General features: G+C 33.1%; 1 protein-coding gene across 4 annotated transcripts; it reads left to right on the top strand.

Annotated features, from left to right (window-relative positions):
* The first annotated feature begins 7,131 nt into the window (after positions 1 to 7,131).
* LOC109013191 (3-hydroxybutyryl-CoA dehydrogenase) lies at positions 7,132 to 16,382 on the top strand. Of its 4 annotated transcripts, none has more exons than XM_018995201.2 (4): positions 7,132 to 7,366; positions 8,370 to 8,591; positions 8,760 to 8,872; positions 15,679 to 16,382. In XM_018995201.2, exons 1-4 carry the CDS (start codon positions 7,181 to 7,183, stop codon positions 16,046 to 16,048), a joined length of 891 nt encoding a protein of 296 aa, XP_018850746.1. In that variant the 5' UTR covers positions 7,132 to 7,180; the 3' UTR covers positions 16,049 to 16,382. The 4 variants fall into 4 exon arrangements, with proteins under 4 accessions (XP_018850746.1, XP_018850758.1, XP_035541546.1 ...); XM_018995213.2 differs by lacking the exon at positions 15,679 to 16,382 and adding an exon at positions 11,280 to 11,581; XM_035685653.1 differs by lacking the exons at positions 7,132 to 7,366; positions 8,370 to 8,591; positions 15,679 to 16,382 and adding exons at positions 11,280 to 12,635; positions 12,798 to 14,584 and having other exon boundaries at positions 8,777 to 8,872.
* The last annotated feature ends 948 nt before the right edge of the window (positions 16,383 to 17,330 follow it).

Genomic DNA, 17,330 nt, shown 5'->3' with positions numbered 1-17,330 from the left:
TTACCAGTTACGAATTGAACCGTCTGTTTCTCCTCTGTTTTCAACAATCAACACCTACATTTGTCTGCTAGTTATCTATTTCTCTGACTTTAATTTACAAAATATATATACATATATATATTAAGGAAAATAATCTATTGTGGAGATGGTGGGGTGTGTGTGATACTTGATAAGGTACTACATGTTTTGTTTGGTGCGCTCTAACGAAGAAAAAGGATTTCACCCAACTCCCACGTTTACATTTTGCGCGTGCTGACACTGTACCGAATCATTATTGTGGACGTTCAGGCTGCAACGCATTAACAAAAGAGAAACATATATACACACGATTATTTTTTATAATTATTTAGATTTTAATTTATAAAAAAAAAAAATACTAATGAAGCTCCTCAAATTTACAGTTCAATATTGCCGCTTATGAATTTTATTTTTATTTTTTATTTTTTATTTAATAATTAAGAAATTAATTATTAATAAAAGTATGTAATTTTTTTTATTTTTTAATAATTAAGAATGTTAAAAAAATATTTAAATTAAAATAACAAAAATAATAACAAAAAATTTATAATTAGCGGTACACTAGTGGTAAACACTAGGCACCCGCTAGCATGATCCTTATAAAAAATAATTCTGAATACTTTAGAAAAAAATAGATCAACCATTAAAAATATATTTTATCACATGATTTTTAAATTTGTACACTTTTCAAAATAAGTGTGCATAACTTATATATCCTAAGAAGATATAAATAATTTCTTTTTTATAAAATTATAAGGGTGTTGTTATTTTATAAAAATAGTATTCATTCAAAGATGAGTTGTAAAAAATTATATAGTCATATCTCTATCCTTACTCGGTTGTGTTTGAGAGCTCAGTCCATCTCAAATTATTTCATTATTATTCATAAATAGTTTATTATTATTTATAAATTATTCACTATTATTTACATATGATCTGAGATACTTTTAACATCTAAATGTATCTAGATATCTAGCTTGTATTTCATCATATTAAAGATTTTTGCTAGAGTTTTATGAATTTTTTTACATGATAGATTTTGTTTTAACTGTCATCTATAAGTATATCATTAAATATGAATCATGATGTACTTTCAATTTTTGTAATTCAAGTATTTAACATAACAAACCAATGAAATTACCTAACTAGAGATAATAAAGTCGGGATGAAAAATATTATATTTTATTTTTTAATAAATAAATCTGTGTTTAAATTTAAATCAAAGACATTATAGGGTTTCATAATAAAATAAGATCAATATTTGAAATTAAAATGGAGATTCATAAAATGGAAATTCCAAGAAACATTTTATATCCAGCCAGATTAAAATTTAAAAAATAAAAATAAAAATAAAACAAGGCATACTCAACTACCTGTACTTTGAGTTTTCCTAATATTCGGTGTTCTTGTCTAATAGTACAATGCACATTTATTGTAAGAGTAATATTACATACAATCGTAAAATTTGTAAGTACCGTATAATCATTTTAAAAAAAAATAAAATATATTATTAAAAAATTAATTTATTTTCATATAAATCTCATATTTATTTATTTTTTCAAATTGACTGCATATCACTTACATACTCACGATTATAAATATTATTTCTCTTATTTTAAATATAATAAATCATAATCAATTATTACTAATTAGTGTGTTGTGCACGCGCTCTAGAGGCAGTTGATGAGTAAAAAAGTGACTGAGAAAAAGAGAGGCCGGAGAGTACGGAATTGGATGCTTAAACGAAAAGTTTGACCGAATATAGCAGGTGGAAGATCTCATATGAGAGCGGCGAAAGGCCGACGTCACGACGCGATTTCTTTTCTCTTTTTATTTATAATCGACTTTCATTTATTTTTGCGAAACGGTAGATACTGCTCTAAATAGATAGATTTTATATAAATAATTTGTAAAAAGTTGAGCCATATTAATAAAGATTAGATTTTTTTATATTTTTTTAAGTTGATATCTATTTTTTTTTATAAAGATTTATATGATACTTATTTATTTAAAATTTATATAAATTATTTTTCTATATTTTTATTTGTATACACCAAAATATGTTTAATTATTAAATAATATTATTTGTATAAATACTCGGATTAGTTCTTATGAAGTTAATTAATTTTAAAATTATTTTTTATTTTACATAGAAAATTTACAAATAAAGAAAAAACAACACGTATTGTTTGAGTTTTTATGAATATGATCATTGGTTTAAACATTTGCACAAACTACATACAAATAATTATAACAATTTAAAATTTATTTATTAAAATTGTAAATTAATTTATAAGATATAATATAAAGAAAAATTATAATATTCATCCTTATACCATAAACTTACTTTTATTTTTTATCTTTTTATTTTTTTCTTTTAACAAATATATGGCATAAGGATGATAAGTAAAAGAATTATAATATAAATATTTATTTTGTCTAAATCAAATAACTCATAAATAAATTTGAACTTATTCAAAATATTCATCCCAAAACTTCAAAACTTATTTTATTTAATAATTACAAATTTTTAAAATTTTTATATAAAATAAAATAAATAATTCAACTTTTTAAAATTTTAAAATAAAAATAATATTAAAAAATAAATTTTAATAATATTTTATTTAATTTTTAATTTTCGTCTCATCTAAACAATCAAAGCCTGACTCAAGCCTCGTAATTCACTGCTGATCTACTTGTCGTGTCAACCACTTAACCTGCCTTTTTAGTTTTTTTAATCAACCACTTTAACCTTCCAACATGTTATATGAATCACCAAAAACCACTTTGTCCTTTTCTTTATTTTTTAAAGCTCCTTTTCCATCCAATTCCCATCACCATTTATTTATGTGTTCTTCCGTGGTGCTCCTTCCTTTTCATTCACCTTTTGATTTTCATTATTATCCCAAAAGTTTGTTATATTTTTTAAATGGTAGGTTAATAATAAACCATTCCACCTTATTTAAGTTTTTTTTTATTTTATATTGAGTTGATCTTCTATTTAATAAAAAAATAAATTATTGAACATATACTTTTAAAAAGTAATGGGGTGAAATTAAATTATTTAATCTAGGTCAGATTTTGATAATGAGATGAAACGAGATGATTTCATAAGAAAGTTAAATAAAATATTATTATAATATAATTTTTTAATATTATTATTATTTTGAGATTTGAAAATTTTAAATTGTTTATTATATTTTATGTAAAATTTTAAAAAAATTATAATGATGAGATGAGATGAGTTTGAGTGATTTTTGAATCCAAACCGAATAATTTTCTTTCGTTGGTTGCCTTAATAGAGACGTGTTTAATAATTTTCTTGCTAGATACAAGTTAAGTTTCTAACAATTATTGATTACCTTATGAAAAATGATAAATTTACAAGTATTTCAAATCTTGATATAAAAGAGAGTAGTTATATAAAATTGAGATTATTTTTAATTAAGTGAGATGATTGCATTAGTTAATTGTGAAACAAATTATAATATAATTGTAAAATGTTATAAATATATTATTACGCTTAATTTATTAAAGACTTTACCATTCAAAGACATCAGAAAATATTATTATTTTTTATACAAGGAGATGGGGGTTCCAAATTCAAATTTTTATTTTGAAAATCAGGTTATATGTCATCAACCCATTAGACTCTCGACAAAGATACAAAAAAACTTGTTCTAGAGTTCAATAACTAAGATTCTATTTAAAAAAAAAAAAACTAAGATTCTATATTTTCTAAAGACTTATATATAGAATTCAAGAATTATCAAGACTTTAGAATTATATTTAGCATTAATAAAAAAAAAATGCCTAACAAAAAAGACTGATTAAGAAATTGCGGCAACACTTTGATAATTCATTTCATTCGTCCACAAGGCGTTGGAGGTCTTGATTTCGTGTCCAACAAAAAAGGGAAAAAAAAATAGTAAGAATTTCTTAGAAAATGGCATAAATCCATGTCTGACCAGGCATGAGCCAATTGGGTTGGTGGACGTACGGACTTATTAGGTAGAAGAAAAAAAAAAAAAAAAGCTTACCATGATTAATCTTATTTACCTTACAACTTTTCTAAAAAATGAGTCATGATTAATCTTCTTGAATAAGCTTTCCTTAAGCTTTCCTCGTTAGATTGATGGGTTGGCCACGATGAAAACACATCAATGATAGCCTTTGTCAGTGCCTTTCTTTCTTTTATGAAAAATGCTTAGCGTCTGGCTATCAGCGCACCATTAGTGTAGGTTTGGAGTAAGATGAAAATTTTGTGTTTTATTTTAAAGTTTAAAATATTATATTTTAATGTTATTATTGTTTTGAGATTTGAAAAAAGTATATTGAAATTTGAAAAAGTTAAATTGTTTATTATATTTTATATGAGGATTTAAAAAAAGTGTAATGATGAGATGAGAATTTTATGTTTTATTTTTGTTACCAAACCTGCATTTCTTTTTAGAAAAATTATATTCCTAAGCCTCATACAGCACACACAATCATTTTTATAATTTTTTAAATTTTATTCTCTTATCAAATGTGTGGTATATGAATTATAAGTAAAATAATTCAATTATTTTAAGAATAATAAAACCAAAAAAAACTTTAAAAAAATAAAAAAAATTATGGTGTGTGGTGTATGGGCTTATGAATAACAATGCACTTTTTTTATGTGTTTTTTTTATATAAATTTTTTTAATAATTTTAAATATTTAAAAAAATATTATAATATTATTAAAAAATATTTTTTTAATCATGAAATAAAATAAATATATTAAAAAAGTATTGTTTAATATTTTTTTTTTACTTTTTGATTAAAAAATTATTTTTTAATAATATTTTAAATTTATTTTATTTTTTAAAAATATATAAAAATGTTAAAAAATGTATATAATAAATAACTTTAAAAAAAACACTTAAAATAACAATGCTAGACCCGGAGCTCCCGCTGTAGCATTGTCCTTTTATTTTCCATATTGTTCGTGTAGACTGAAAAGACTGTCCACAATTTCACTATAAAGTTTTTAACCCTCTTTTTTTTATTAACTTGCATGACGGTTACTTTGATTTTATGAAATATATGAACATGAGATCAGAGTTAGATATATTTATAACCCATTAAATCTTGTTAGTGTGATGTATTTATCTTCGAGTAGCAATATACGTACAATCTTTTTTATAATCATTTAAGCAATCGTATTTTAAAATGAGAATATTTATATACAGTTATGTTATTTTTGTAAATTATTTTATAAAAATGTCATTAAAATTGTAAAAAATATTATTTGTTTATCATTATCTCTTTTATTTTCTCGGACATAGTCTGTTATTGAGATATATATATATATATATTGTTTTTTGGCTCCAAATGATTGTTTACAACCATAAAATATTGAACCCAAAATACAAACTTAATTAAACTTAAAAGGTTACTTATCTCAATAACTTAAATAATGTGTCATTCCCAAACTCCAAATTCAATAGATGCCCCCCCTTGCAATCTTTCTTCGGTGAACATACCCTAACCACATTGTTTCACGTCTTCTTGCCTTGAAAATAAAGTTCAAAGAGGTTGTGCAAAATACACAAATCTTTGGGACAACCAAAAATAAAAAACAAAACAACCCTACCTAATGTAGGCCGAAGACAATCACACCCTAACTATTAGGCCCCATTTGATTGTTAAATTCATATGAATTCAACTCAATTCAGTTTAATTTTAAACTAAATTTAACATTTAAACACAAAACTTTCAAATTAATGAACTTATCTCAACTCAAAACCTTTTCACAGGTAGGACTTACAACCGTTTTCAATTCAACATTTTTTTACACATGGAATCCGTAACCTTTTTTAATTTTCCATAAATATATCTAAACTCATTTTAACATCAAAACACATTTTAACTCATATTATGTGGACCCCATAAAGTTTATTCTACTATTTTAACTTACTACTATTCATAAAGAACTCAACTTAACTCAACATATAAACGCAATTTTAAAGTTTTTCATCCCATTACGTCCTATGTTAGTTTTCTTGTTATTTTCCTCTGAACTTATTAAGTTTCTTCTTCTTTGTTTTTTTTTTTTATTTTTTTTATTTTTTGCATTCACATAGAGTTCGATTTTATTCATGGTTTGACTGTTGGTTAATCCATTATTTATTCTTTCATTTGCTCAATAGGGTTTTATCATGACTTCTATGATTTTGGTGTGGTCTTAATTAAGTTATGCAAAAGCACATGATTTCTAATATTATTGGAAAAAAAAATGTAATTCTTATACACTATAGGGACATATAGCAATCTCCAATCCAATTTAAAGAAACCTTTGTTCAATTTATTATTGAGTTGATAGTTTGGCTCAATGGGTCTCAACTCTTTCGGAAACATTCTTCGGTAATTTTATAGAGAAAATATAATAATTGAAAGGCTTAATACATTTATGATAAATAAGTGTATTTTATTTACTTAGGTCTCATTCGTTTTTACATTTATTTTCATTTCAATTTATCTAATTATTACAATTTTTTTAAATTTTCACACAAAATAAAATAAAAAATTCAACAATTTCAAATCCTAAAACAAAAATAATATTAAAAAATATATTATAATAATATTTTATTCAACTTTCAACTTTTATCTCAACTCATTTTATATTATATGCGAAAACAAACGAGAAATGTGTACCAATTACGAGTAGCATAATATTTTTCCCTTTCTTTCGCTTGTGAATTTGAATCTTGGAATTCCTAGATGTATTTTGCAGGTGCTAATCGAGTTAATAACGTAAATTCTAGAGATGAATATGTTATAAAAAAAAGTCTATAACAGTATGAGATTTAATAATAATTCACTTAGCATATTATTTTATATTTTGTATAAGTTTAGAAAAATGCTTTAGTTACAAAAATTATCTATAAAAATAAATTAAAAAATTGAAGTAGTTTGATGTAATAAATTAGATATAAGATGCATGTAAAATTATATTAATTTATAAATTTATTTTTGTAATGTGACTTTATATCATAACAATTTTCTAAGTTTTATATCTGGCCCATCAGGAGAGCCCATTCCTCGGCCTTATCCCTTATCCTCTGGGAGCCCATTATAGACGGTCAATCAGAACATACCAGAATTGCAGTTGCTAAATCAAGAAACAAGAAGAAAATGGCGGTGATGAAGAGCATGGGAGTAGTGGGCAGTGGCCAAATGGGCTCGGGAATCGCTCAGCTCGGTATCGTTCACGGTATCGACGTATGGCTGATTGACTCCGATCCCAACGCTCTAGCCAGAGCCTCCAAATCCATCTCTTCCAATATCCAGCGCTTAGTCTCCAAAGGTCTACTCTCTCAGGTTCCATCTCAATCTCTCTCTCTCTCTCTCCCCCCCCCGCCCCGCGCCGCTCTCAATGATTTGTACCATGGAGTATTTCTCCACTTAATTTTTAAAATCAGGATGTGAAGATGATCTATTTATGGATGAAATATTAGTAATTTTTGAAAATATAATTGGTGTAAACGTTATGAAATCATTGAAATGGCCCAGATACACAAAAGGGACCCACTTTTAGATGGGAGAGGAAAGATTATTACCCTTGGAAGTTGGAATTAAGAAATTAGGTGGGCGTATTGCTTGGCGTAGGAAGGAGTATTGGGCTGCTCGTAGCTAGCAGAATCTGGATTTTGTGTTGGGCTGAGTGGAGTTCTTAACTTGACGTTGTTGCTAGAGGATTTCCATAGAACATTTCATTGTATTCGAGGATCAAAATAAAATTCTGGGAATAAAGGTAAGTAGCATTTACTGCGTACCCGATCAATAGGTTATTTGTTTCTTTGAATTTCACTAGATTTATATCATTTCCAGCTGCACAGATGGCCTACTTCAAATGTTTAGTGGCTTAGAAACCTGGATTTTGCTTCTTTATTTAGCTGGTTCACGAGCCTGAATGAGTTCCTTAGAGCAAGAGGTAGAACCTTTTATGAAGTGCTTGGTTCTTTTGCCACTTTATTGGTCTACATTACAGCCTTACAGGGATTCATTGCAGCTGCCACCACAATCAGCATGGAGACAACAAATCCATGTGTGCATGCAGTAAACAGAGAGTCAGGACATTTGTTCATTACGAGGGTTGACATTGAATTCGTGGGGTTCAGCTTGACTGGATGAATCTATTGACTAAAATAATTGATTTTAAAGCAAGGTCCAATAATTTGAATAAAAATGGTAAAGAAAATATACTTGTGAGAACAGAAATTTCATTTATAGAATGAAAGAGTTTAATGGTTCTAAAATTCCTGCAAGTTTGTGCTATTGAAACATTAGAATGTTAACAAAATATGTCAACTCTTCCTAAAAGGCTGCTGGCAGTAGTGCCTTGGGACGTTTACGATGTACAAAAAGCCTGGAAGAGCTTCATTCAGCTGATATTATTATTGAAGCTATTGCCGAATCTGAAGATGTGAAGAGAAAGTTATTTCTTGAGCTAGATAAGATTGCGAAAAGTTCGGCCATTTTGGCATCTAATACAAGCTCCATCTCCATTACTCGTCTAGCATCTGTGACCGGCAGACCCCTCCAGGTTATACTCGGAATATCTTTCCTAGTTCACCTGAAGTTATGATTAGATATCTAATACATTTATCTGCTTGTATAAGTTATAGCGGAGTTTTTGCTTTCTGTAAGTACCTGTACTGTTTTCACTAGACTAGAAATCTGATTATGTCTGACCAACGTAGTTCATCTGCAGGTGATTGGCATGCATTTCATGAATCCTCCTCCTATCATGAAACTGGTGGAGGTCATACGTGGTGCAGACACATCAGATGAGACATTTAATGCAACAAAAGCCTTGGCTGAGAGGTGATTTCTTGAAAGTTCTTGTAATGCAGAAATCTTTTAGTATTTTTATCCCGTTGCACACTATTTTCCCAGCTGCCCTTAGCTGCTGCAGGCTAGTAACACACTTTTGTCCTTCGGACCCAAATCAGAGGAAAATTTAAGCTTTAATCCCTGTGTCTCTAAATAGTGGCATGTGTAGCAAACTATGCTTGTGTTCAAACCGCTAGGAATTAGTTGGGACGGTGTTCCTGGTGCCAATTAAAAGAAAAAAAAACTATGCTTGTGTTCATGTGATGCAAGTCTCTGCACTCCTGATAAGGCTGCTAAATATTTTCTCCCCCTCCCTGTGATTTCTGCATTGGAAATCATCTTGTTAATGGCATGTCCTTTCCTCCTTATTAAGAATATGATACAAATAATTAAATCTGCATCTTCCTATCAATTTAAATTTTTGAGACAAGTAGTGATTTCACATGGTATCAGAGCAGAAGTCTTGAGTTTGAATCCTAACTTTACACTCTATCCAATTTAATTAGATATTCTACATGTTAGCCCACTCATTGAGAGAGTCTGTCCCACACGTGAGAGTGTTAAGAATATGATATAAATAATAAAATCTATATTTTTCCATTAGTTTAACCTTTTGAGATAAATTGTAGTTTTATATATTATCAGAGCAGAAGTCCTGAGTTCGAACTCTAACTTTACACTTTACTTCATTTAATTAAATATTCTATGTATTGCGATCACTCATTGAGGGGAGTCTTTCCACACTTGAGAGCGAGTGTTAAGAATATAATGTAGGCGTGAGTCATGTAATGTAGGCTTGAGTCATGTAATTAGCCATCTATGGTTATCTTAGATTTAGGAATCCCTTCGCTTAAGGGTCAAACATGATTTTAGCCGTAAATGTTGTACATACGTAAATAGCTTCCTAAAAAAACTTCCTGTATTTGCTATATCTTGTACTCTGTTTTTACAGAATAAGTGAAGAAAGTGTTACATTTGACATGGTATCAGAGCATGATCTTGGGTTCCCTGTTTCTTGAACAGGCAGGGGTCCAAATTCTTGCTCGGCATCTATGGCTGACTCCACCGAAACTATTCTCGATAATTTGACATAAAAAATGACAGAGGTCTTGACAAGGGCTCAAACCTCCTCATTACCCATGGCTGATTCCACGCTGGTTCCAATCAGCATCAAGTTGGATGGTTCCAACTATGGTTTTTGTTGAGATGTACATCTCCGGAAAAGACAAACTGGGATATATCAATGGAGACTACCCCCCACCACCAGAAACTGACCCCTCCTTCCGTAAGCGGCTCACTGAGAATGCCATGGTGAAAGGATGGCTGATCAACTCTATGGACTACTCCTTGGTAGTGAATTTTATTCGCTACCCAACGGCTAAGCAGGTATGGGATACTGCAGCCATAACATATTTTGATGGAATTGACACCTCGCAAGTATATGATCTCAAATGTCATATATCTCACATGAAACAAGAAGGTGGATCTATAGAAAAATACTATAACAATTTACAGGGTGTGTGGCGAGAAATCGACTTTCGTCATCCAAACCCAATGGAATGTGCAAAAGACATCCAAAGCTACAACTCAATTCTACAGGAGGAACGAGTGTACATTTTTCTTGATGGACTAGATGACCGCCTGGATCATGTTCGAAGTGATGTTCTACACATGAAACCTTTCCCCTTCATTGAGCAGGCGTATGCTCATATCCGAAGGGAAGATCTCCGCCAATCAGTGATGGTCTCAGGAGTGGAGGCAGTGGCTAGTGGTTCTGTTATGGCCATCAAAGGCATGAAATCTGGTCAGTCCCAACCTTTGCTAAAGTCTGGGTCATACTCACGATCCAAGAGTCATTCTGATGGAAATAAGTGCACTCATTGTGGGAGTACAAAACATACCAGGGACACTTGTTTTAAACTACATGGCTACCCGGATTGGTGGCATGAATTACAAGCACGAAAGAAACGGGATACTCCTGTGATTGAAGATGTCCTAGGTCAAGCAACAGTGGTATTGCTGATCCTCACTTATCCCTTATTCCCGTGGCCGCACATCCCACTCCAAGCCCGGATCAAGGTAATTGTGGTCAAGTTTTTTGTAGCTCGACTGCTCGGAATGATGGTGCCTGGATTATTGATTTCGGGATGACGGACCATATGACATTTGATCCAAATGACTTCTCCAACGCAACTGTGCCAAGAAGGACCTGCATTGCCAATGCCAATGGGGTAACTTACCCAGTCACGGGGGCTAGAACCGTGCCTCTATCCCCTTATCTCTCTTTAGCTCACACGCTTCTTGTTCCATCTCTCTCTAATAAGTTGATGTCTGTGAGTTAAGTTACTGAAGAACTTAATTATGTAGTATTGATATACGCTACTTTTGTCTTCTCCAGGATGTTCTCAGCAAGGAGATTATTGGGTGTGGTACTAAGAGGGGTGGACTGTATTACTTGGATGACTTCAGCCCAGGCTGAGCAAATCACACGCACCATCAACCCAGTAGTCAAGAACGGCAAATTTGGCTATGGCATAGGCGCTTGGGGCACCCCTCCTTTGGCTACCTCCGGCATCTACTCCCTGCCTTATTTTCCAGTTTGCAGGCTATAGATTTTAAATGTGATACATGTATCAAGGCTAAAAGCCAACGAGTTTCTTACCCAATTAGCTTGAATAAAACTAATACTCCTTTTGCCTTGATACATTCTGATGTGTGGGGACCATCTCCGATAACTACTACCGTTGGTTACCGTTGGTTTGTAATTTTTGTTGACGATTGCACTCAAATGACATGGCTTTATCAGCTGAAAACCAAAGCTGAAGTTTTCACCGTTTTTCAAGCATTTCATGCCATGATTCAGACTCAATTCTCTTCCAAGATAAAAATTCTTCGTTTTGATAATGGTGGCGAATTCATCAACCAAAAATTTCAGGCCTACTTCCAACAGCATGGTCTCCTCCATGAAACCTCATGCTCCCAGACACCACAACAAAATGGTGTCGCCGAGAGAAAGAATAGACACATTCTGGAAACTTCCCGCGCTTTACTCCTTGGAGCAATGGTGCCGACTTGCAATTGGGGAGATGCTGTGGCTACAACCGTTTACTTAATCAACCGTATGCCTTCTAAAATTCTACACTTTAAAACTCCCTTATAGGTCCTCTCTACTTATATATCCCTACCTTCCATATTGATGCTTCCCCCTAGAATTTTCTGCTGTGTTGCCTTTGTCCACCTCCACAAGAATCAACGTACCAAATTGGACCCTTGTGCTGTTAGGTGCTTATTTTTGGGATATGGTTCACATAAAAAAGGCTTCCGGTGCTATGATCCCACTACCAACCGAACATATATCACCATCGACGTCACTTTCCTTGAGTCCGAGAATTTTTATTCTTCACTGGTACCCAATTCTTCCCTTCAGGGGGAGACTCATGGAGAAGAGCCGAATTGGTTGATGGCTCCTACGGGTGAGTATAGAACTGAGAATAGAGGGGTTGAACTACACGATGCATCACCACTAGAAAATGAACATGCAGAACATGCAGAACGTGCAGAACGTGCAGAATTAAATGAGAAACCAGGACATGAAGAGGCCGAAAATGAACATGATGCAGAATTGAGGAATGAAGAACCAGAAAATGAAGGAAATGAAAAGGCCGAAAATGGAGAACTGATAGATACAGAGTCCTCTCAGTCCCCTCACTCCTCAGTACCCGAAGACTTTACTCCTCCTGAGAACGTCCCTAAGGTACGTACCACCCCTGCACCTTTATATGCTAATACTCTTGATACTTCTTTTGGTTATGTGTTGCCTTTTAGACACAATCGTGGGAAACCACCAACTAGATACTCTCCAGATGAGGAAGAAAGAAAGTCCAAGTACCCAATTGCAAATTATGTTTCTACTCAGGGTTTGTCCAAACCTCTCAAGACCTTCACTCAAACACTGTCATCCTGTCATATTCCCAGTAGCGTAGAGGAGGCATTATCTAATCCAAAGTGGGCACAAGCAATGCAAGAAGAACTAGAAGCCTTAAAGAAAAATAATACTTGGAAGTTGGTCCCATTACCCGAAGGGAAAAAAATAGTGGGGTGCAAATGGGTGTTCTCTATAAAATACAAGGCTGATGGATTGATTGATCGATACAAGGCGAGACTTGTGGCGAAGGGTTTTACTCAAATGTATGGCATAGACTATTAAGAAACCTTCTCACCAATAGCCAAACTGAATACTATTAGAGTCTTATTGTCTCTTGCAGCAAATTTGGACTGGCCACTACATCAACTCGACGTAAAGAATGCTTTCCTTCATGGCGACATTGAAGAAGAGGTGTACATGGACATTCTACCGGGATATACAAGCTCTACTAAGACCAAAATTGTTTGTAAACTGGAGAGGGCATTGTATGGACTAAAATAGTCACCGCGAGCGTGGTTTGGTCGGTTTAGTTCAGCTATGAGGAAGTGTGGCTGTCACCAAAGTAACTCTGACCATACTCTCTTCTTGAAACACAGACAAGGCAAGGTGACAACGTTAATAGTCTATGTGGACGATATGATAATTATGGGGGATGATGCCAAAGAGATCTCGAGACTACAAGAACAATTATATATTGAATTTGAAATGAAGAACTTGGGACGACTTAAATATTTTTTGGGAATAGAGGCGGCGAGGTCAGAAAGGGGCATATTTCTATCTCAACGGAAACATATACTAGACTTATTGACTGAAGTGGGATTACTAGAGTGTAGACCCGTGGATATGCCGATTGTGCAAAACCATAAGCTTGGGGAAAACTCGGACCAGACACCAGCCGACAAGGTGAGGTATCAAAGATTAGTGGGAAAGCTTATCTACTTATCTCACACTCGTCCAGACATTGCTTACGCCGTAAGTGTGGTAAGCCAATTTATGCATAGTCTGAGTGAAGACCATATGGATGCTGTAATTCGAATCCTCTGCTATCTAGAGTCATCACTAGGAAAAGGACTAATGTTCTCTAAGAATGATCATCTGAATATTGAAGGGTACACGGATGCGGATTGGGCAGGGAATATTTTTGATAGAAAGTCTACCTCAGGCTACTTTACATTCGTGGGAGGAAACTTAGTTACATGGAGGAGTAAAAAGCAGAAGGTAGTGGCATTGTCCAGTGCTGAAGCTGAGTTCTGAGGCATGGCAAAATGATTGTGTGAACTTCTTTGGCTTAGAAGTCTGCTAACAGAGGTTGGTTTTCCTCCTGGTTCTGCAATGAATTTATTCTGTGATAACAAGGCTGCCATCGACATATCTCACAACCCAATTCAACACGATCACACCAAGCATGTGGAGGTGGATCGACATTTCATCAAACAGAACCTGGAAGAGAAGGTTATTCAGTTCCCTTTCGTTAAATCTGAAGATCAGTTGGCGGACATTCTTACTAAGGCAGTTTCTAGTAGAAGCTTCTATGAATCACTTGACAAGTTGGGTGTTAGAGATATCTACGCACCAACTTGAGAGGGAGTGTAGGCACGAGTCATGTAATGTAGGTTTGAGTCATGTAATTAGCCAGCTATGGTTATCTTAGATTTAGGAATCCCTTTGCTTAAGGGTCAAACATGATTTTAGCCATAGGTGTTGTACAGACGTAAATAGCTTCTTGTATTTGCTATATCTTGTATTCTATTTTTACGGAATAAGTGAAGAAAGTGTTACGTTTGACATATAATATAAATAATTAAATTTACATCTTTTCATCAACTTAAACTTTTAGAATAAGTAATAATTTCACACCCCTATGACTGTAAGTAGCTCTTACCTACTTACACTTTATCTTTTCTCTTCTTGGAGAAAGGTAGCTGTCTATAAATGGTAGGGGCAGCCCTCTATCTATGCAGAGGCCTAAGGCAAAAATTTAATACGAGGCCTTTCCATTTGTAATAAATAATAAAATAAAGTATTATATTATATATGATAGTAAATTTCTATTTAGAATTATTTTTTAACTTTCTAAGAGACAAAATTACTTACAAAATTATTTATCGAAGTTTGGCATTCAAGATTTGCCATTATTCTATATTTTATTGGATAAAATGACTAATTTATTTATTTTGCCTGCGATATAGTACTTCTGAATAAGATTTATTACTTTGATTGCAAGTATAGTGAATAACATTCTATGCTGCACAAATGTGTGTATTTGGAAAAGAATCTATTTTTAATGTAATTGAATATTTTCGACTGGGTTTTTAAATAAAATGAAAAAATATTGAATATTTATTTTGGGTGAGTAACAGAGACTAACAATGAGAGAGAGATATAACAGAAGGAGAGGGCTGCTTGATTTGCATTTTATTTTGTGATAATATTTTAAGCTAACGATATATAACCTATGTTTGGATAACTTTCGTTCATTCATTGTACAATTTTAGTTAATTACTTTTACTGCCAACTTATTTTCAGGCAGCAAGGTGCCAAGGCCTCTTTCTTTTTTTCTTAATTTTTGCCTTATTTTTTCGCAACATTTCAGTAATTTATTGTCCATTTGTCTGTTCCACTATAATGGCTCTTACATTTTTTTTTCCCATCTCTCTTTTGTGTCAGCTGAAATTTCATTTTTTTCCTCTTTCTCAATGTGTATTATTATTTTTTTGACCCAAAACTAGTGTTTCATGTTGGAGGCCTCAGTTGGGGTGGGGCCTTGGCAATTGCCCAAGTCGCCTACCCCATAGGCTCGCCCTGATAAATGGTAATAGAATTCTGCAGTCTTGGGGTGTCGTAATTTATCTGGTGACTTGTGATTTTGCAGGTTTGGCAAGACGGTTGTATGCTCTCAGGATTATTCTGGCTTCATAGTAAACCGGATCCTTATGCCGATGATAAATGAAGCATTTTTTACTCTCTATACTGGTGTAGCAACAAAGGAAGACATTGATACTGGTATGAAGCTGGGGACAAACCATCCAATGGGTCCTTTAGAGCTTGCTGATTTCATCGGATTGGATGTCTGCCTGTCGATAATGAAAGTTCTTCATGCTGGCCTTGGAGACAGTAAATATGCACCCTGTCCTCTTCTTGTACAATACGTTGATGCTGGTCGACTTGGCAGAAAACGTGGTATCGGTGTGTATGAATATCGTAAAGTGCCTGAACCAGTGAAGCCATCTCCTCGACTTTGAAACATTTAGCATGGTGAGAACAATAAAATTCTCAAGCTTTAGGGCATCTGTAAATATGAACTATGGCCTACCTCAGTCAAGTTGATAAGAGTCGCAAAATGCTGCATGCAGATGAGGAGTGTATCAGTCTGCACTTCTCGTTCTTGGGCATTTGAGCTCCTAGTTCAAGGGACATACCTAGTAAATGACCTCTCAATCGGTACGGACCCCATGGTACCTTGTGGTTTTGGACCTATGTTTAATTTTAGTGACGATAAGAAAATGATGGTTTACTTCGAGAGAGCCAGTCTTTCCAATTTCATACAAGATGAAATATAAGATGATAATTCCTTCATGATCTTACTGCAAAACATAGAGCTCATTTATATATAGATAACCCAAAAGCTAAACATGAAAGTTATTTGACTAGGCCTTCATACTTTTGCCATACATGAAAATTACCTAGTCTAGAAAATCTCATTCCTTAAATTAAGCTAATTAAAATACTAAATGGGATCATAACACCAACCTCTGCCAAATTCTCAACCCTTATTTTGGTTTCTTCCACATATTTTCATTGTGTTCTCTCACATGGTGAGGCCCACGAGTCTCAGTAAGTCTCAGATGATGGCGTGAAAGAAACCAACTTTAAAGTGTGCGGTAGCAGCTGTCACCCTTTGGATTATTTATCGCATTCATCGCATTTTCTGTTGATTCCTTGATCATACTGATCAGAGACAGAAACAGAATATGCATAGACTGCAAATGAAGCAATGCAAGCTTGCTAGTACGTGTACGTCCTGTGGCAGTGGCAAGTAGATCCAAGTCATGCGCATGTGAATGTGGTAAAGCTGTGCGTGTATACAACAACAGATTTTGTCATATTATAGGAAAACCGATCGACACGGTTGTTGTGACATAAATATTCTTGCTTCGGGTTTGGGATCCAGTTTTCAACATAAGGTACGTATCCATCAAGATTTATATGATTGTCATGCACATGATTCCAACGTAAATTCTTCGTGAAAACGGAGTCACAAAAGTCAAATCTGATAGCTTGATATCACATGGCCGCCTCTACCTATCAGCTTTATCCAAAACTGAAAGGATCGAGGATAAATAGTCACAGCCACAATGCAAGAGTGCGATTGGATTAATCTGGCTACAAAGTTTTTGCATCCAGATTGGATGGTGTTGGACTTTAACACCATGTAAAAATTATATTTGTATGTATGGAGGACATATCACATTGAAAGATATGATTTTTAAATCAAATGTATTATGTCAGTTATCTTTTACGCCA

Source organism: Juglans regia, chromosome 2 (assembly GCF_001411555.2).
Source record: "Juglans regia cultivar Chandler chromosome 2, Walnut 2.0, whole genome shotgun sequence".
Lineage (NCBI taxonomy): Eukaryota > Viridiplantae > Streptophyta > Magnoliopsida > Fagales > Juglandaceae > Juglans > Juglans regia.
Note: the sequence above shows the minus strand (reverse complement) of the source record. Positions and strands in the feature narration are given on the sequence as shown.

Excerpts from the sequence above, each read along its gene's own strand:
- LOC109013191 (XM_035685652.1), top strand. The coding sequence starts at position 12,078 with ATGCTTCCCCCTAGAATTTTCTGCTGTGTTGCCTTTGTCCACCTCCAC.